The sequence below is a fragment of the Rhinopithecus roxellana genome, chromosome 1, assembly GCF_007565055.1.
Source record: "Rhinopithecus roxellana isolate Shanxi Qingling chromosome 1, ASM756505v1, whole genome shotgun sequence".
NCBI classification, from domain to species: Eukaryota; Metazoa; Chordata; class Mammalia; order Primates; family Cercopithecidae; genus Rhinopithecus; species Rhinopithecus roxellana.
In genome coordinates this window covers 202,419,555-202,435,348 of record NC_044549.1, presented here as the reverse complement: position 1 = coordinate 202,435,348, position 15,794 = coordinate 202,419,555, and the positions used below count along the sequence as shown (strand labels likewise).

General features: G+C 51.4%; 1 protein-coding gene across 3 annotated transcripts; it reads right to left on the bottom strand.

Annotated features, from left to right (window-relative positions):
• Nucleotides 1–3,307: 3,307 nt before the first annotated feature.
• On the bottom strand, nt 3,308–14,879 carry MUC20 (mucin 20, cell surface associated). 3 transcript variants are annotated; one of them, XM_010381213.2, is made up of 5 exons: nt 14,706–14,879; nt 9,570–10,844; nt 8,366–8,455; nt 7,090–7,181; nt 3,309–3,709 (listed from the first exon to the last, which is right to left on the bottom strand). In XM_010381213.2, exons 1-5 carry the CDS (start codon nt 14,779–14,781, stop codon nt 3,641–3,643), a joined length of 1,602 nt encoding a protein of 533 aa, XP_010379515.2. In that variant the 5' UTR covers nt 14,782–14,879; the 3' UTR covers nt 3,309–3,640. The 3 variants fall into 3 exon arrangements, with proteins under 3 accessions (XP_010379517.2, XP_010379515.2, XP_010379516.2); XM_010381214.2 differs by lacking the exon at nt 14,706–14,879 and adding an exon at nt 13,036–13,326; XM_010381215.2 differs by lacking the exon at nt 8,366–8,455 and having other exon boundaries at nt 3,308–3,709.
• Between the last annotated feature and the right edge of the window lie 915 nt (nt 14,880–15,794).

The window sequence follows — 15,794 nt, the reverse complement described above, 5'->3', positions numbered from 1 at the left end:
AAGACTCTTGCATACCAAGGTGGGGATTTCATCCCGGAGGTAGGAATAGGAGTAGCTTTGATTTGGGAGAGGAAGGCTCTGGAGATGGTATAAACGGTAGCTTGGAGTTAAAAAAATTTTTTTAGTTCCATTTTTAGAAAATAAGAGAAGATAAAACAATATTTCATGATCTTTTTTCCATCTTAATAAATACATGTTTCAACAATGCTTCTGTAGCTTGCAAAAAACACTATAGTGTTTAAGCAAACTGTTACATGGGGAGATTTTAGGTTATTTGTATTTCATTTTGTCTTTTTCATCTATTAGTTGTTATAAAAATTAGGCACAGATTCTTAATTACTTCCTTAAGATAAATCAGTCACGAAACTGCTGAGTTAAAGGTATGTACATTTTTCAGGCTTTAAATAAATCAGTTAAATTGTCCTCCAGAAAGGCTGTACCAATTTCTTTCCTCCTAGGAGTGTCTGAGAATGCCCGTTTGCCCAGCACCCAGTACAGATCAGTACAGACATACAATAAGCAATTTCTCACTGTATTAATGGACCTGTTTTTGTTAGTGAAGTCACACATTCTTTTTCATTGGGGGGCGGTGATGGGAGGAGAGGACATTTGTATTTCTTCTCTTGTGAATTACCTGTTGCTCTTTATCCATTTTTCTACTGGTGTGTTCGCCTTTTTTTTTTTTTTTTTTCTTGCTCTGTAGGAGTTCTCTATATTTAAGTGCATCCTGTTGTTGCTATATGCGGTATAAATAAGTTCTTTCAATTTATTATTTCTGAACATGTCTAACTTCAATCCCTGGGAGAAGAGACAGGTTTGAATCCTCCACGGCACGTAGCTCAGTCTATCTTCTGAGGCAGTGCTCAACGTATTTGCCAAGATGAGTGAATTATTTTTGTCCAAGCTACTTTACGAAACTCATTCTGCCCCACTCCAGAAATGGAAGGGATCCGTCAAACGCTCTCCCTGTGCTCACAGCAATGTCAGTGTTGTCTCCTCGTTTCCTTCATTCATCTAACGAATGTTTACTGAGCCCCCGGTATGTGCCAGGTACTGTTCTTGGCACTAGGGAAACCGTAAAGGGCAAAATCTTTCATTCTAGTTGGGGGACACAGATAATAAAGAAAACAAATAAAATATATATGATGTTCAATTGTGATCAGCACCGTAAAGTACATCAAAGAACAGAAGGGGAGACTGAATTTTTAAGCAGCATGGTCATGGCAGACCTCGCTGAGAAGGGACGTGAAGGTGGAGGTAGAGAGTTAGCCAAGTGGATATGCAGAGGAGAAGGCTTCTGAGCAGACTGAGCAATGCACAGAAAGGTCCCAAGGCAAGAGCAGGCCCAGTGCATTCAAGGGACAAGAAAGACGTCAGTATGGCTGTGGTGCAGTGAGCAAATTAAGGAGGCAGGGGAGGGGCGCAGGTCATGTATGGCTTTGCAGCCGTTGTCAGAACTCTGCTTTTCTTCTGAGTGAAATGGGAGGATTGGAGCAAAGAAGTGGTGTGGTCTGCCTTATGTTGTAAAAAGACAGCCCTGGCTGACACATTGGGACTAGACTAGGGTGGGGGCAGAGCTGGAAACGGGGAGACCTGTAGTAGTGCAGGTGAGAGATGACGGCATCGTGGACCATCTTGGTGGTAGCACAGGAGATGCTGAGGAGGGGCCAGATTCTAGGCACAGTTTGATGGCAGTAGAGCCAGCAGAATTTCCTGGTGCAAAATGTGAGAGACAGGAATAAAGAACAGTGCCGAGGATTTCGGCTTCAGCAACTGAAGGACGCAATTGACATTAACTGAGATGGGGAAGATGCAGGTGGAGCAGGTCCAGAGGAAGAGATCAGAACTTCGATTTTAGAAAAACACTAATAATAATAGCTGTATCTGTATATAAGGCTGGGCACAGGGGCTCATGCCTGTAATCCCAGCACTTTGTGAGTCTGAGACAGGATTGCTTGAGCTCAGGAGATCAAGACCAACCTGGTCAATATAGTAAAGCCCCTTCTTTACAAAAGAAGTACAAAAATTAGCCAGGTGTGGTGGCACATCTGTGGTCCCAGCTCCTCAGGAGGCTAAGATGGGAGGATCACTGGAGCCTGGGAGGTTGAGGCTGCAGTGAGCCATGGTCGCACCACTGCACTGCAGTTTGGGTGAGAGTGAGACCCTGTCTCAATTTTAAAAAATAAATCGTTGTATCTAAGAGGTGGGATTATAGAAAATGTTTTCTTTCTCCTCTTCCCACTTCTTACTTTGCTTGGTCTTTGGAATTTTTCAAAATTTTGAAATCATAAACAAGTTTTACTTTTATTTTAAATTTATTTATTTATTTATTTATTTATGAGACAGAGTCTTGCCCTTTCACCCAGGCTGGAGTGCAGCGGCGGGATCTTGGGTCACTGCAACCTCTGCTTCTCAGGTTCAAGCAATTCTCCTGCCTCAGCCTCCCGAGTAGCTATGATTACAGGCACCTGCCACCACGCCCAGCTAATTTCTGTGTTTTTTGTAGAGACAGGGTTTCACCATGCTGGCCAGGCTGGTCTCAAACTCCTGACCTCGTGATCTGCCTGCCTCGGCCTCCCAAAGTGCTGGGATTACAGGCACAAGCCGCCGCACCCAGCCACTTTCATTTTATTTATTTTTATTCATTTACTTTTTGGAGACAGGGTCTCACCTTGTCACCCAGGTTGGAGTGCAGAGGTGTGACCTCAGCTGATGGCAACCTCCATCTCCCGGGTTCAAGTGATCCTCCCACTTCAGCCTCATGAGTACCTGGGAATACAGGTGTCCACAATTACACCCAGCTAACTTTTGTATTTTTCGTAGAGACAGGGCTTCGCCATGTTGTTCAGGCCAGTCTCAAACGCCTGAGCTCAAGTGATCCACCCACTCCAGCCTCCCAAAGTGCTGGTATTACAAGCATAAGCCAGTGTGCCTGGCCAAGTTTTACTTTTATAATAAAAAACCATTTAATTTTTTTTTAAATAATAGCATGTAAGTTATAACATATAAGAAGAATAATTGAGGCTTGTGTCCAGAACTTGAAATTTAAATTTAGGTCAATTCCACATTCTCTGCGATCCCACCGCAGGCCAGACGCTCTGCTAGTTCAGGGGATACTGAGATGAACAAAGGTGGCCCCTGCCCTGCCGTAGCGCACTGTTCAACAGGCTCCAGGCCCGTCTCAGTAAATGCTCTCATCAAAGTGCAAACCAAGACCTGGGGGAGTGGAAGGAGGAGGTGCAGTGAGAATATCCACAATCCCTCTACGGTAAAAACAGCGAAAGCATACAGATCAATAGACAGCCTCTGGACCACACTGAGTGAATTTTAATGCAGGATGGAAGCACACAGATAGCTGATCAGGTCTTTCTTTACTGAAACACAGAACATGTGCCAAGGTGAGTCCAAGGACACCTCTGGGAACAGGTGAAGGCCCTCCCCACATACATGCTCCAGTGACTGTGAGTGAGGGTCCTGTTGCCACATCTGGGGTCAGGGGCTTGGACCGGCTGCCCTTCATGGGAAACTTCTGGGTACCTCTCAGCACAGTGACACAGCTGCAGTCTGTTGGTGGGGGCCCAGGCCATGGGCAGCACCTTCTTTTGGCATACGGGACATGCCTGGCTGCAGCTGATGTCTGTTAGCCTCTCCTGATGCGCAGTAAGGAGACCTGGAAGTGAGGCACGTGGGCGTGGAGTCCCTGGCGGAGCTGGAGAACAAGAGAGCCAGGTGGTCCTTTCAGCCCATCTGACCCATGAGCTCGCCATAGGCAGAGGACAGGAAGGGACAGTGGAGCAGAGTGCATGTGGAGGACGGCAACGCTTCCTGGGCCTCTTACATGCTGGACACAGGCTGGTGCTTCACACACATGTCATCTAAACCGCACAGAAACCTTATAAAGCAGGTGTTATGATCCTCATTTTATAAGGGATGAAAGTTGCATAGAATAACTTATTCAAGATCACACAGTTGGGAACTAGAATTCACACCCAGATCTAGCTCATTCCGACGCTCATTGTCTAATTCCTGAGCCCAAACCGTGGCTGTCCCCGGACGAGAACTGACGCCCAACCCTGCAGGGCCTGGTGCCTGCGCCTCAGCTGCCTGACCTGCTCCTGATGACCCGGTTTCTTTCCGATGCCTGAAATCATTTCCGGTTTGGGAGCGCAGACCTGAGATTCAAAACCGGCTTCCCGGCTAGGTGCGGTGGCTCACGCCAATAATCCCAGTGCTTTGGGAGGCTGAGGCCGGTGGGTCACCTGATGTCAGGAGTTCAAGACCAACCTGACCAACATGGAGAAACCCTGTCTCTACTAAAAATACAAAAATTAGCTGGGAGTGGTGGCGGGCACCTGTAATCCCAGCTACTCGGGAGACTGAGGCAGGAGAATCGCTTGAACCTGGGAGGCGGAGGTTGCAGTGAGCCAAGATCGCGCCATTGCACTCAACTGCACTCTGGACAACAGAGCGAGAATCTGTCTCAAGAAAAAGAAGAGAAAGAGAAAGAGAGAAGGAGAAAAAGAAAAAGAAAAAAAAACTGGCTTTCCAGCCAGGCGCAATGACTCACGCCTGTAATCCCAGCACTTTGGGAGGCTGAGGTGGGTGGATCACAAGGTCAAGAGTTCGAGACTAGCCTGGCTAGTCTAGATAGAGACTAGATGGTGAAACCTGAAACTTTGTCTCTACTAAACATATAAAAATTAGCCGGTTTGCTGGTGCGGGCTTGTAATCCCAGCTACACGGGATGCGGAGGCAGGAGAATGTCTTGAACCTGGGAGGTGGAGGTTGCAGTGAGCCGAGATTGCACCACCGCACTCCAGCCTGGGCAACAGAGCAAGACACAGTCTCAGAAAACAAAACAAAACAAAAACAACTTTCCTCTTCCACAAGGATTCACACTCGCTACTTTGACTGTCATGTGCCGGGGGCATTTGTCATTTATTTGGCCATCGGGTGTCGAATCTCTGTGCTATGTTTAGGGAACTCCTTGCGGTGGGAGTCTTGATGGGCCTCGCTGCCACTAAGAGAACTCCAAGGATGCAGATATCCCTTCTTCCCATCCCCTGGCACCTGGCTGTGGACTCACGGGAGCACAAGGGCTAAGCTCGGCCTATCAAATGTTCCTACTCAGGACTTTGGCTCTGGAGCAAAAAGTCCAGCGAGACAAAAAGGCAGCGAGAACCCGTGTGAATGTGTGCGCAGGCCGCGTGATGCCCGTCAGCTGTGGCAGCATCCAATAGTGACTCACCAGCAAGAGGGACAGTGTCCCAGCCAGCGTGACCCCACTGTCTGGCCCCCAGAGCCCCTGCACTCCCCTGGGAGTCCTCCTGCCTATTTTCCGAGCCTGCTGTCCTGGTATTGCTTTGATTCTATGCACTCTGGGATCCTGCCAACAAATCCCCCTTTTACTTATGACAGAGGTTTTCTTTCGCCTGCAATAAAGGATCCCACTCTCCATGGACATATCTTGCTTCCCTCTGCAAAGGTCAATCACTTCCACCTGTCCAGCCCGGCTATGAACTCTACACCTGGCATAAGACCCCCAGCCAGCATCTCTGCCAGGTTTACCCTTGCAAGGGATGACAATAAGACTGAGCCACTTTTAAGTGGTACGGCCCCCATTGACTGTGAGAGGTGCTAAATGCAAGCTTCGGGTATTGACAAGGGCACTGCCAAAGAGGCAATCCACGTTAGACTGTGTGCCAGGCCTGTTTTCACTGGTCATGTTTGTGAGCAGAGCTTAGATACTTCCCGTCATGCCCCATCTGCTACTTTGTACCGCACAGCAGGAGAACCACCCGCCCCTCAGTGAGGCCAGGCCCGTGACATCTGCACCGAGCTGACCCAGCCTAACCTTCCAACAAGCCACAGCATCCGCATCCCCGAGAGCCCCGGCCCCGGAATTTCAGCCACAGCATCCGCATCCCCGAGAGCCCCGGCCCCGGAATTTCACCACCGGAAGTTCTGTCCAGTGGGCTTCAGGAGAATGTTCCCGACTTGTACAAACGCGTCCCAGTCTTGGTCCCCATCTAGAGTGTGTGCCTCTGGGGTTTTTCTGCCTCCCTGTTTTCTCGGGGCTCGTCCTTCCTCTATGGGATCCTGATTGGATTGTCAGTCATGGTGGCCCTGGCAGGCCATGGAGACCTGCCCTTCCCCAGATGACATGAAAATTTGGGGAGAGGGGCCCAGGCGCGGTGGCTCATGCCTATAATCCCAGCACTTTGGGAGGCCGAGATGGGCGGATCACGAGGTCAGGAGATCGAGACCATCCTGGCTAACACGGTGAAACCCTGTTTCTACTAAAAAAATACAAAAAAATTACCCGGCCGTGGTGGCTGGCGCCTGTAGTCCCAGCTACTCGGGAGGCTGAGGCAGGACAATGGCGTGAACCCGGGAGGTGGAGCTTGCAGTGAGCCAAGATCACACCACTGCACTCCAGCCTGGGTGACAGAGTGAGAGTTCATCTCAAAAAAAAAAAAAAAAAAAGAGAGAGAAAAGAAAAGAAAATTTGGGGAGAGGGAAGTGCCTTATGAATCTATGGCTAACAAGACTGCCTTTTCATACATGTAAACACAGACTCTGAAGAATGAAGGGAGTAGAGCTAAGACAGGGAGAGAAAGAGAAAATCCCCGTGATCGCATTTGAGCTGCCGGATCCAGCCATACTGAAGCTGAGGAGATGCTTCTAGGTTTCCCAGACCCTGCCTTTTTTTTTTTTTTTTTTTTTTTTTTCATAAACTGCTCTGACTTGGGTTTCTGCCACTTACAACCAAGAGTCCTGCCTACTCTCCCATCAATATCACTGACCTTCTCCTCAGAGGCCAGAAGGCCAAGCTTCCAAGGACCAGAAGAAATCAGGGGTTGGGCAGTCATGTGTTTACATTGCGGAGAAGGAAATGAAGAACTCGGAGAAGGCAGGCAGAAGCAAAGCCAGGCAGAGATCCTCCGATTCAGCTCCTAATTCTCTGTAAGAAACGAGACTCCCTTCCAAGTGCGGCAGCTGCTCTTCTGTGTCCTGCGGGTCTTCCTGGCAGCCCCTGCAAACCTCACCCCTTCCTCTACTCCCCTGGCCCAGAAAGTGTCCACTCACCTGCTGCATCAGCCTCTCTGCCACTCTGGGGTCAGTGAGGTCTTCCGAGGAGGCCACACTCAGCCGCAGGAGGAAGAAACCTACATTTTCACCTGCAAATGGAGAACAGTAAGATGAAAATCAGGGCTGGGTGCGGTGGCTCACACCTGTAATCCCAGCACTTTGGGAGGGCAAGGCAGGTGGATCACCTGAGGTCAGGAGTTCGAGACCAGCCTGGCCAGCATGGTGAAACACTGTCTCTACTAAAAATACAAAAATCAGCTGGGCGTGGTGGCTCACGCCTGTCATTCCAGCTACTCAGGAGGCTGAGGTGGGAGGATCACCTGAGCCCTGGAGGTGGAGGTTGCAGTGAGTCGAGATCATGCCATTGCACTCCAGCCTGGGTGACAGAGTGAGACTCTGTCTCAAAAAAAAAAAAAAAAAAAAAAAAAACCAAGGTCCTGTTTACTGCAGCGCTGTTTGTCATAATGAAATACTAGAAACGACCTAAGGGTCCATCCATGCAGAACTGGCTAAACAAGTGATGGTAAAACAAAACAGAATGAAGAAAGAATAGCTTTCTGAAGGACGGGGAAGCAGGGAGGGGCTGATCAAGGGGGTGACGTTTCAGTTATGCAAGATGAGTGAGTTCCAGCGACCTGCTGTGCTGCACCGTGGGTAACAATACTGTATTGCAGCCTCTCAGAGTGCAGATCTCATGGTAAGTGTTCAAACCACAGTAAAGACAATTTTATTCACTGGTCAGTAAAACTAAGGCAATAAGCTTGGGAGGGGTGGCTCACCCCTGTAATCCCAGCACTTTGGGAGCCCGAGGTGGGCAGATCACCTGAGGTCAGGAGTTCAAGACCAGCCTGGCCAACATGGGGAAACCCCATCTCTACTAAAAATAAAAGTTAGCTGGTGTGGTGGTGCACGCCTGTAATTCCAGCTACTGGGGAGGCTGAGGCAGGAGAATCACTTGAACCTGGGAGGCAGAGATTGCGGTGAGCCGAGATCACACCATTGCACTCCAGCCTGGGCAATAAGAGCAAAACTCTGTCTCAAAAAAAGAAAAGAAAAGAAACAATCCCGCAGGTTACGCGTGTGAAGAGAACTGGCTGGGGCACAGCCAGAGGAGGAAGACGTTTTATGATGTACCTTTTTATGCTAATCAACCAATAATAAAGGTATTTTTCTTTCCAGGACAGTTTAGCTACCATCTTTAGCCCTGTCAGATGGGGTCGTGTTACCCACCTCATAAGGCTGTTTTGAAGGTTAAATAGAGTAGATAACATACATGAAGCTGGTGGCACTGCCTGGCATCGGAGAGAACGTTCAGCGGGGGCCAATGCTTCCTGGGTGTGAAACATGTTTCTATCGCCCCTGCCTACAATACAAAAGGTATTCAATAATATCTTTATTTATTGAGTGGCTGTGATTAATGTTTGTGTCCTCACCTCCCCCAGAAAGGTGGGAGCAAGCTGTGGATACACAGAGATGAGGCCCAAGGGCAGAGTGACAGGAAGTGGAGGTGGAGGCTACAGGCTGGCCAGAAGCTGGACTGACCAAGCAGCCTCTGACAATGAACTCTCCCCTGAGAAGTCCCTGTTTGTTGCCTTAGAGATGTAGCTTTAAACTCCCAAGCCTTTGCTGCATTTGTTTGTTTGTTTATTTTTGCAATGGAGTTTCACTCTCGTCACCCAGGCTGGAGTGCAGCGGCGTGATCTCAGCTCACTTCAACCTCCACCTCCTGGGTTCAAGCAATTCTCCTGCCTCAGTCTCCTCAGTAGCTGGTATTACAGGCGTGCGCCACCACACCCGGTTCATTTTCAAATTTTTAGTAGAGACGGGATTTCACTGTGTTGGCCAGGCTGGTCTTACACTCCTAACCTCAGGTGATTTACCCTCCTCGGCCTCCCAAAGTGCTGGCGTTACAGGCGTGAGCCACCGCTCCCGGCCTGTATTCATTTATTTTAAGTCACTATGTATGGCATAAATCCCAGGAAATGCATCCAGAGGGCCCCACTTTCCTGGGGTCCCAGCCCATCAGAGAGCAGCAGCTTGGGCCTGATGCCTGCATGCTGCTCCTCTGTGTGGCTATGGCTGGAATAGAGGCTTCCAGAGCTGCTCAACAGTGAACTTCATAGGTCAGAGCTGGACAGGACTTCGGTGCCCATCCCAACCCTCTCCAACTACAGCTGGGTAAACTGAGGCCTGGAGAGGGAGAGGGACTTGCCCAAGGTCACTCGGGTTGTTAGAGGCAGAGCTGAGACCAAAAACCATTTTTCCAGACTTCCATCTCCACCTCTTTCCATACACAACCTTCCATCTGCCTTTTCCTGATTTCGCCAAGAACCACTAGAAGATCATGAAGCGGCAACATCAGGGGCAGGCTCCGAATAGGCTCCAGATCCTTCCTTCCTCTCCACTCCTCAAGCGCAGAGACGTCCTGGAAACTCAGCATCCCAAATCCCCAAAGATCACCAGCAGGAGCCACTTACCTGTACTCACGTCTGTGTTTGGCCTCGTCTGAGCAGTGGTGGGCGTGGCTGTTGGGGGCTTCATCGGGGTCTTCGCTGAGGTTGTGGTCTTGGCTAAGGTGCTGTTCGTCCCTCGGCTGCTGTTGGCTGTAGTTGGAGGGACAGAAGGAAGAGGGTCCCTGCTGGTGCGGAAGGGCCCTTTGGTTGTGATGTCCGTGGTCGGTGTCTCTGAAGGGGTGAAGTTCTTGATGGTGGCTTTTGAGGTGCTGTAGGAGGAAGCAGAGCACCCAGCAAAGGAAGCTGTTTTGCCCACTGCTGACCCGGCCTCTGTGGAGACGAGAGCTGCTCCTGAGACTTTGACGTAACTTGGTGTCTCAACAGAGAGGGCTGAGGTTTCTTCCAGGGGATTCCTGCTAACTGTGGCCAGAGTTCCACTGACGGTCGTGGCCCTGGGTGCTGTCACTTCTCTTTCTGTGGTGCTGTTGGTGGGGAGTGGGTTCCTAACCGTGGCATCAGGTGCGGTTGACTCTGTGGTGCTGGCTGTGGACAGGGTCTCGGCAGAGGCTGTGGCCTCGGTGCTGTGTGGTTTTGCATCAGTGGAGTCAGGCAGAGCTGGTGGATTGGAGGTGGGCGAGGCCTTCACCCCTTCCGTGGGGCTGTGATCTGTGTCTGAGGCCCCAGGGATGCTGGAAGTCGTTGTTTCTATTTCTGTGATGCTGGAATTGATAACCTCGATGGGGGTGACGGTCACCAGGGCTTCAGTGAGGAGAGTGACGCCAGATCCCAGGGACCATGAGGGGGTGATGGCTGGATGGGGGCCGTCGGAAGAGGCACTGCTGTCTGAGGCCAGGCCCTTAGCTTCTGTGGAGGTGTGAGCCAATGTCGATTGGCTCTTCAGAGCTATCATCGGTGTCTTTGCCTCTTCAGAGCTATCATCGGTGCGAAGGGTGTCGGAGACGGCTTCCTCGGGATCACTGCCTGTGACGGTCTCAGTTGTGGTCGTTCCAGGTCCCTCCGGGCCGCCAGTGGCGGCTGATGTGTCCGCAGAGGTGGCGATCAGCACCATGCAGTCGGGAGGTGTTCCTGTGGAAGTCCTGGTCTCTGTTGCAGGGGAGATGCTCTCGGTTCCCCTGGTCTCTGCCTCTGGAGTGGGGCCGGCTGGGGCTGAGGACCTACAGGAGCTCTCAGAACTCAGAGTCTGAGTTTCCAGAGCGGCGTGGCCTGGTGCTGGAGTCATAGCGAGCACTTCTGTGTCGTCCACTGTCATCGCAGCGTCTGCTCTGCGGCTGCTGGGGCCTGTGTTGGTTAAGATTGACTTGGTGAGTCTGGGTTCCAGTGGACTTCACACAAGCAATTTCGTTTACACCCTGGGCACTTCTGGGAGGAGGGTGGGGAGGGGAAGTGCTGTTACCTCCTTTTTCATCTACATAAGCTAACAAGAAGGAGGCAGTCCTGGGAAGCCCAGGCCCGTGTGGCAGCCACAGAGCTGGGGTTGCCATGACTGGCGTCCTCTGAAGCCCTGACAACTCACTAGGGGCCAGCAAGCCCCGGGATCTGCTGGCTCTCGGCCTGTGTCTTTAACAGGGGATGAGTGGGGCCAGCGTCCATCTTCCAGGGTGAGCCAAGAAGGCAGAGCAGCGTCCAGGACTCGCAGAGCTTTCTGAACCTGTGTCCCCTTCCCCGGCCACTTTTCTCATCCAACACATACTTCCCCATGGAAGTCAAAACCCTTAAAAGATGAGAAAGGCCTATGGTTCTGCCTTTCGGGGTGGCTGGGTGGACTGAAGGGAGGAACCTCCAGAGACAGGGTGAGCAGTGCTGCTGCCAAAGTGAGGGAGCCAGCAGAGTCCTTGGGGCTCCGGCAAGGGAAACAGGGTGCCCCACCCTGCCAAGGCCCCTCCTGAATGAGAGCTGAGAACTGCAGGGTTGGAGCCCAGGAACCATAGAAACTGTGGCCAGGCATTTTCCACAGGACACAGGGAGCCAGCTCAGACAAAACCCAGCCTTTTAGAGAGCGGCTGCTGCCACTTCTGCCTCGAGCAGAGGCCTGTTCCCTTGACTGGCCCTGAGGTGGGAGGAATGGGGGCCCCGAGGGAGGCTGCGGTAGGATATTTTCCCCAGAGACAGGATCTTGCTCTGTTGCCCAGGCAGGTCTTGAATTCCTGGGCTCAAGGGGTCCTCCTGCCTCAGCCTCTTGAGTAGTTTACTGCGAGATCTTTTCTGGCCTGAGAAAGAGGGGTGCCCCTCCTGTCCAGAGGGAGATCGGGCTCCCTGTGAGGAGGCCAAGGAGCCTCTTGGAGAGAGCTTCTAGATTTAACAAATAAAAATACAGGGTACTCGGCCGGGCGCGGTGGCTCAAGCCTGTAATCCCAGCACTTTGGGAGGCCGAGACGGGCGGATCACGAGGTCAGGAGATCGAGACCACCCTGGCTAACACGGTGAAACCCCGTCTCTACTAAAAAGAATACAAAAAACTAGCCGGGCGACGAGGCGGGCGCCTGTAGTCCCAGCTACTTGGGAGGCTGAGGCAGGAGAATGGCGTGAACCTGGGAGGCGGAGCTTGCAGTGAGCTGAGATCCGGCCACCGCACTCCAGCCCGGGCGACAGAGCGAGACTCCGTCTCAAAAAAAAAAAAAAAAAAAAAAAAAAAAAAAAAAAAAAAAAATACAGGGTACTCAGTTAAATTTGAACTTGCATTTCAGATAAATGACGAATAACTTTTTAGCATGAGTATTTCTCATGCAATATTGGCCACATACTTACACTAAAAAAAAAAAAAAAATTGTTGCCTGAAATTCAAATGTAACTGGATGCCCTGTGTTTAATGTAGTAATCCCAGCCTTGGAAGGAAAAGGATCAAATACAAACCCCCTCATTTCTCTGAGCCTTCTGGGTCCAGCCCACACAGCTAGAAGCCCAAAGGTGGCACTCTTGGAGTCTGACCTCCCCTGGCACATGGTTTGAGATAGTCTTTACCCAGCTCTACTGGTCCAAAAGTAGCCCATAGACCCCCAAGGAGGCCTAGAACCTCTCCCCAGGGCGTCAGGATGGGGCCCCAGGTCCCGGCTGGTTGTCCTGTGGACCTCAGGGAATGACGAGGCAGGAGTCAAGAGCCTTGGTTGCAGCTGCCACTGTGCTGCCCACTACTAGCTCTGGGGCTGGATGACTTGGCCTCCTACTAGCCCGGCCAGTCTCTAGACCCCTCCCAGCTTCCATGTCCTCACCTGAGAAAACAGGGTCACAATACCTGCCTTGCCAAGGTGGTGAGGACCGGCAGAGAAGGTGAAAGGGAAAACCCTTATATTCCAAAGCCCGCAAGGTAAGCATCCCTCCCCCGTGGAGTCCTCTCCCTGGCCACCTGAAAGCACGCACAGTCGATGTGACTATAGTGAGGAGTACGGGCTGCACCCCCAGGCAGTGCGGCGAGTCCCGGGCACCCGCTGCCACCACTGGTCCACTGCAGCCCAGCTGCGCACACAAATCTCACCTTTGCAGGAACTGTTCATCTGCCTTCATAATACAGTTTCTTCTCCCCACTTCAAGACCTGAGATCATTTCTCTGAGCCTTCTTGGTCCAGCCCACACAGCTAGAAGCCCAGAGTGGTGCCCTTGGAGCCTGACTTCCCCTGGCACATTTTCCAGCTTTTCCAGGAGCCCTGGGGTGTCAGTTTTGCTGTGAAACCTCCTCATGCTCCCCAAGCCCACAGCCTTTTGGGTCCGGGGGGTCTTCTCAAATACAACAAAGCCCGGCCCAGCCCCTCGGTAGCTCTGGAACACTGCAGCACTCCAGGTACAATCTTCAAATCTGGTGGAGAGGAAAGCAGGTGGACTTCGGACCCTGAGTTGGAGAACCTGCTCTCTGCCCTGTGACCCTGGCCAAGTCTCTCAGCTCCAAGCCTGCATTTCCGCATCTGTAAGGTGGAGCTAACAGGACACGTGCAGCACAAACCAGGCCACGGTGAGCACAGGCAGGAGGCCGCGGCGTGCAGTGCTCAGGCCTGTGTGGAGTCAGATCCTGGCTCCGAGGAAGAGTCATTGGATCCCCAGAAGCACAGTGGCCTCATCCTTAAAGCAGTGGAGGTCGGGGTGGTCAGAACAGGGCCATCTTGTAGGGCCATTGTGAGGGTTAAAAATATAATGTATGATAATGATGCATTAAAGTAGGTTCCTCAGTCCTAACAAACGTGCCACTCTGGTGGGGGATGTTGATGATGGGGGAGGCTGTAAGTGGTGGGGATGGGAACTCGATACTCTCCACTCAAGTTTTTTTGTTTGTTTGTTTTTTAAACAGTTTCACTCTGTTGCCCAGGCTAGAGTGCAGTGGCATGATCTTGGCTCATTGCAACCTCCACCTCCCAGGTTCAAGCAATTCTCCTGCCTCAGCCTCCTGACTAGCTGGGATTACAGGCACCTGCTACCACATCCCACTAATTTTGTATTTTTAGTAGAGACGGGGTTTCTCCATGTTGGTCAGGCTGGTCTCAAACTCCTGACCTCAGGTGATCCACCCGCCTCGGCCTCCCAAAATGCTGGGATTACAGGTGTGAGCCATCGCACCCGGCCTCTCCACTCAACGTTTAGAGGAAACCTAGAACTGCTCTAAAATAAAATAAAAAAATAAAAAAATAAAAAATAAAATAAATCCCCCCCTTTTTTAATGTATGTGATGAGTTTGGCACAACTCCTATTAGCGACAGGTCAGGGTTCGTTCCCGTCTTTCACAAAAGCCCGGCCTCTCAGCATCCACCCTTCCCAAGCAGTTTGTGGTAGTCGGACTTTTCACTCCATATCTGTATTTTGAAGGAAATCCATGCCAGGTAATAAACTTGGAGGAGTCCGAATCTTGTTGAGCCACATTCTTCAGCTTTCTGCACAATGATCGCCAGCTGGCACCTCCCTGCACCCACCTCCCCGCCCCACTCACTCTCCATGTTCATAAAGACAGACTCTCAGCCACCTCTTACCATGGCAGCGCCATGCAGGCTTACACTCACACACACCGTCATCCGCACACTCTTTATCATCAATGATAGCACTTCACAGGTAGCACCATGGTTCCTTATAATCAACCCAAGAGGGCCTGCCCTTGCCCACTCTGAAATTCACTCCCAGAGCGTCACGATGGGAGGGCCCACCAGGCCCCTCTGGCCTCCTTACCCGCAGAGCTCCCAGAGACCGCAACCTCCCAGCAGAAGAAGAAAAGGGGCAGAGCCAGACCCCAGAGACGGCCCATCCTAGCCGGCCACCGCCACTGCAGAACTGCTGGCTGTCTCACAGGTACCTTTTCCTGCTTCCTCAAGCCAGGGAGGAGGGGCCGCCTCCTGCAGAGGTGTGTGACTGGCTAGTTTCCAGGATGTGGCCACACAAATGTGCAGGCTGAGGGCTGGCAGGTTGAGGCTGTCAGCAAGCTGACCCCCCTGCCTTCCTGGCCCAGTAAACACTCCACTGAAATTTGATTTGAAGATGTGGAATCACTAGCATTTTTTTTTTTTTTTTTTTTTTTGAGCTGGAGTCTCGCTCTGTTGCCCAGGCTGGAGTGTACAGCAGTGAGATCTCAGCTCACTGAAACCTCTTCCTCCTGGGATCAAGCAATTCTCCTGCCTCAGCCACCTGAGTAGTTGGGATTACAGGCGTGCGCCACCACGCCCAGCTAATTTTTGTATTTATGGTAGAGACGGGGTTTCACCATACTGGCCAGGCTTGTCTTGAACTCCTGACCTCAGGTGATCTGCCCGCCTTGGCCTCCCAAAGTGCTGGGATAACAGGCCTGAGCCACCGCGCCCGGCCACATCACTTCCACAGTGACACTGACCCTCAGTCTTGTGCTGGGAAGGCCACAGGAGGTCCCATTTCACCACCTCCCCTCCTGTGCCTGGAGCTGGGGCTTTAAGTCAGACCCAGGCTTCATTCCTGGTCCTGGGCATGATTAACTCTATCTCCGAGGGCGAAATTCAGAGTCAGGCTGAACCTTCTCTTCCTGCTCTGTAAATGGATAAACCCTAGCTCGCTGGGCTGCTGTCGTAAGGATGACATGCGATAGTAAAGCTCTTACACAGTGCCTGCCACACAGTTGATGCTCATCAAAAATATATACATCTTAGGTGCTCAGTGAGTGAGAACCCTGACATCCACTCTGATCCTCAAGCATTGGGGAGAAGAGACAGCTCCCCGGTGTGGGACAAGACTAATTTCTAACATCCTTCCATCTTCATCATCCTGTGATTCTGCATCCCAGTCAAAGCCAGG

What these genes read in the sequence shown, in the direction of transcription:
- MUC20 (XM_010381213.2), bottom strand. Translation starts at nt 14,781, where the DNA reads ATGGGCCGTCTCTGGGGTCTGGCTCTGCCCCTTTTCTTCTTCTGCTGG. An exon ending in GGTCTCTGGGAGCTCTGCGG is followed by an intron (nt 10,845 to 14,705) that starts GTAAGGAGGCCA and finishes TAACCAACACAG; the next exon opens with GCCCCAGCAGCCGCAGAGCA. An exon ending in CAGAGAGGCTGATGCAGCAG is followed by an intron (nt 3,710 to 7,089) that starts GTGAGTGGACAC and finishes CTTGTTCTCCAG; the next exon opens with CTCCGCCAGGGACTCCACGC.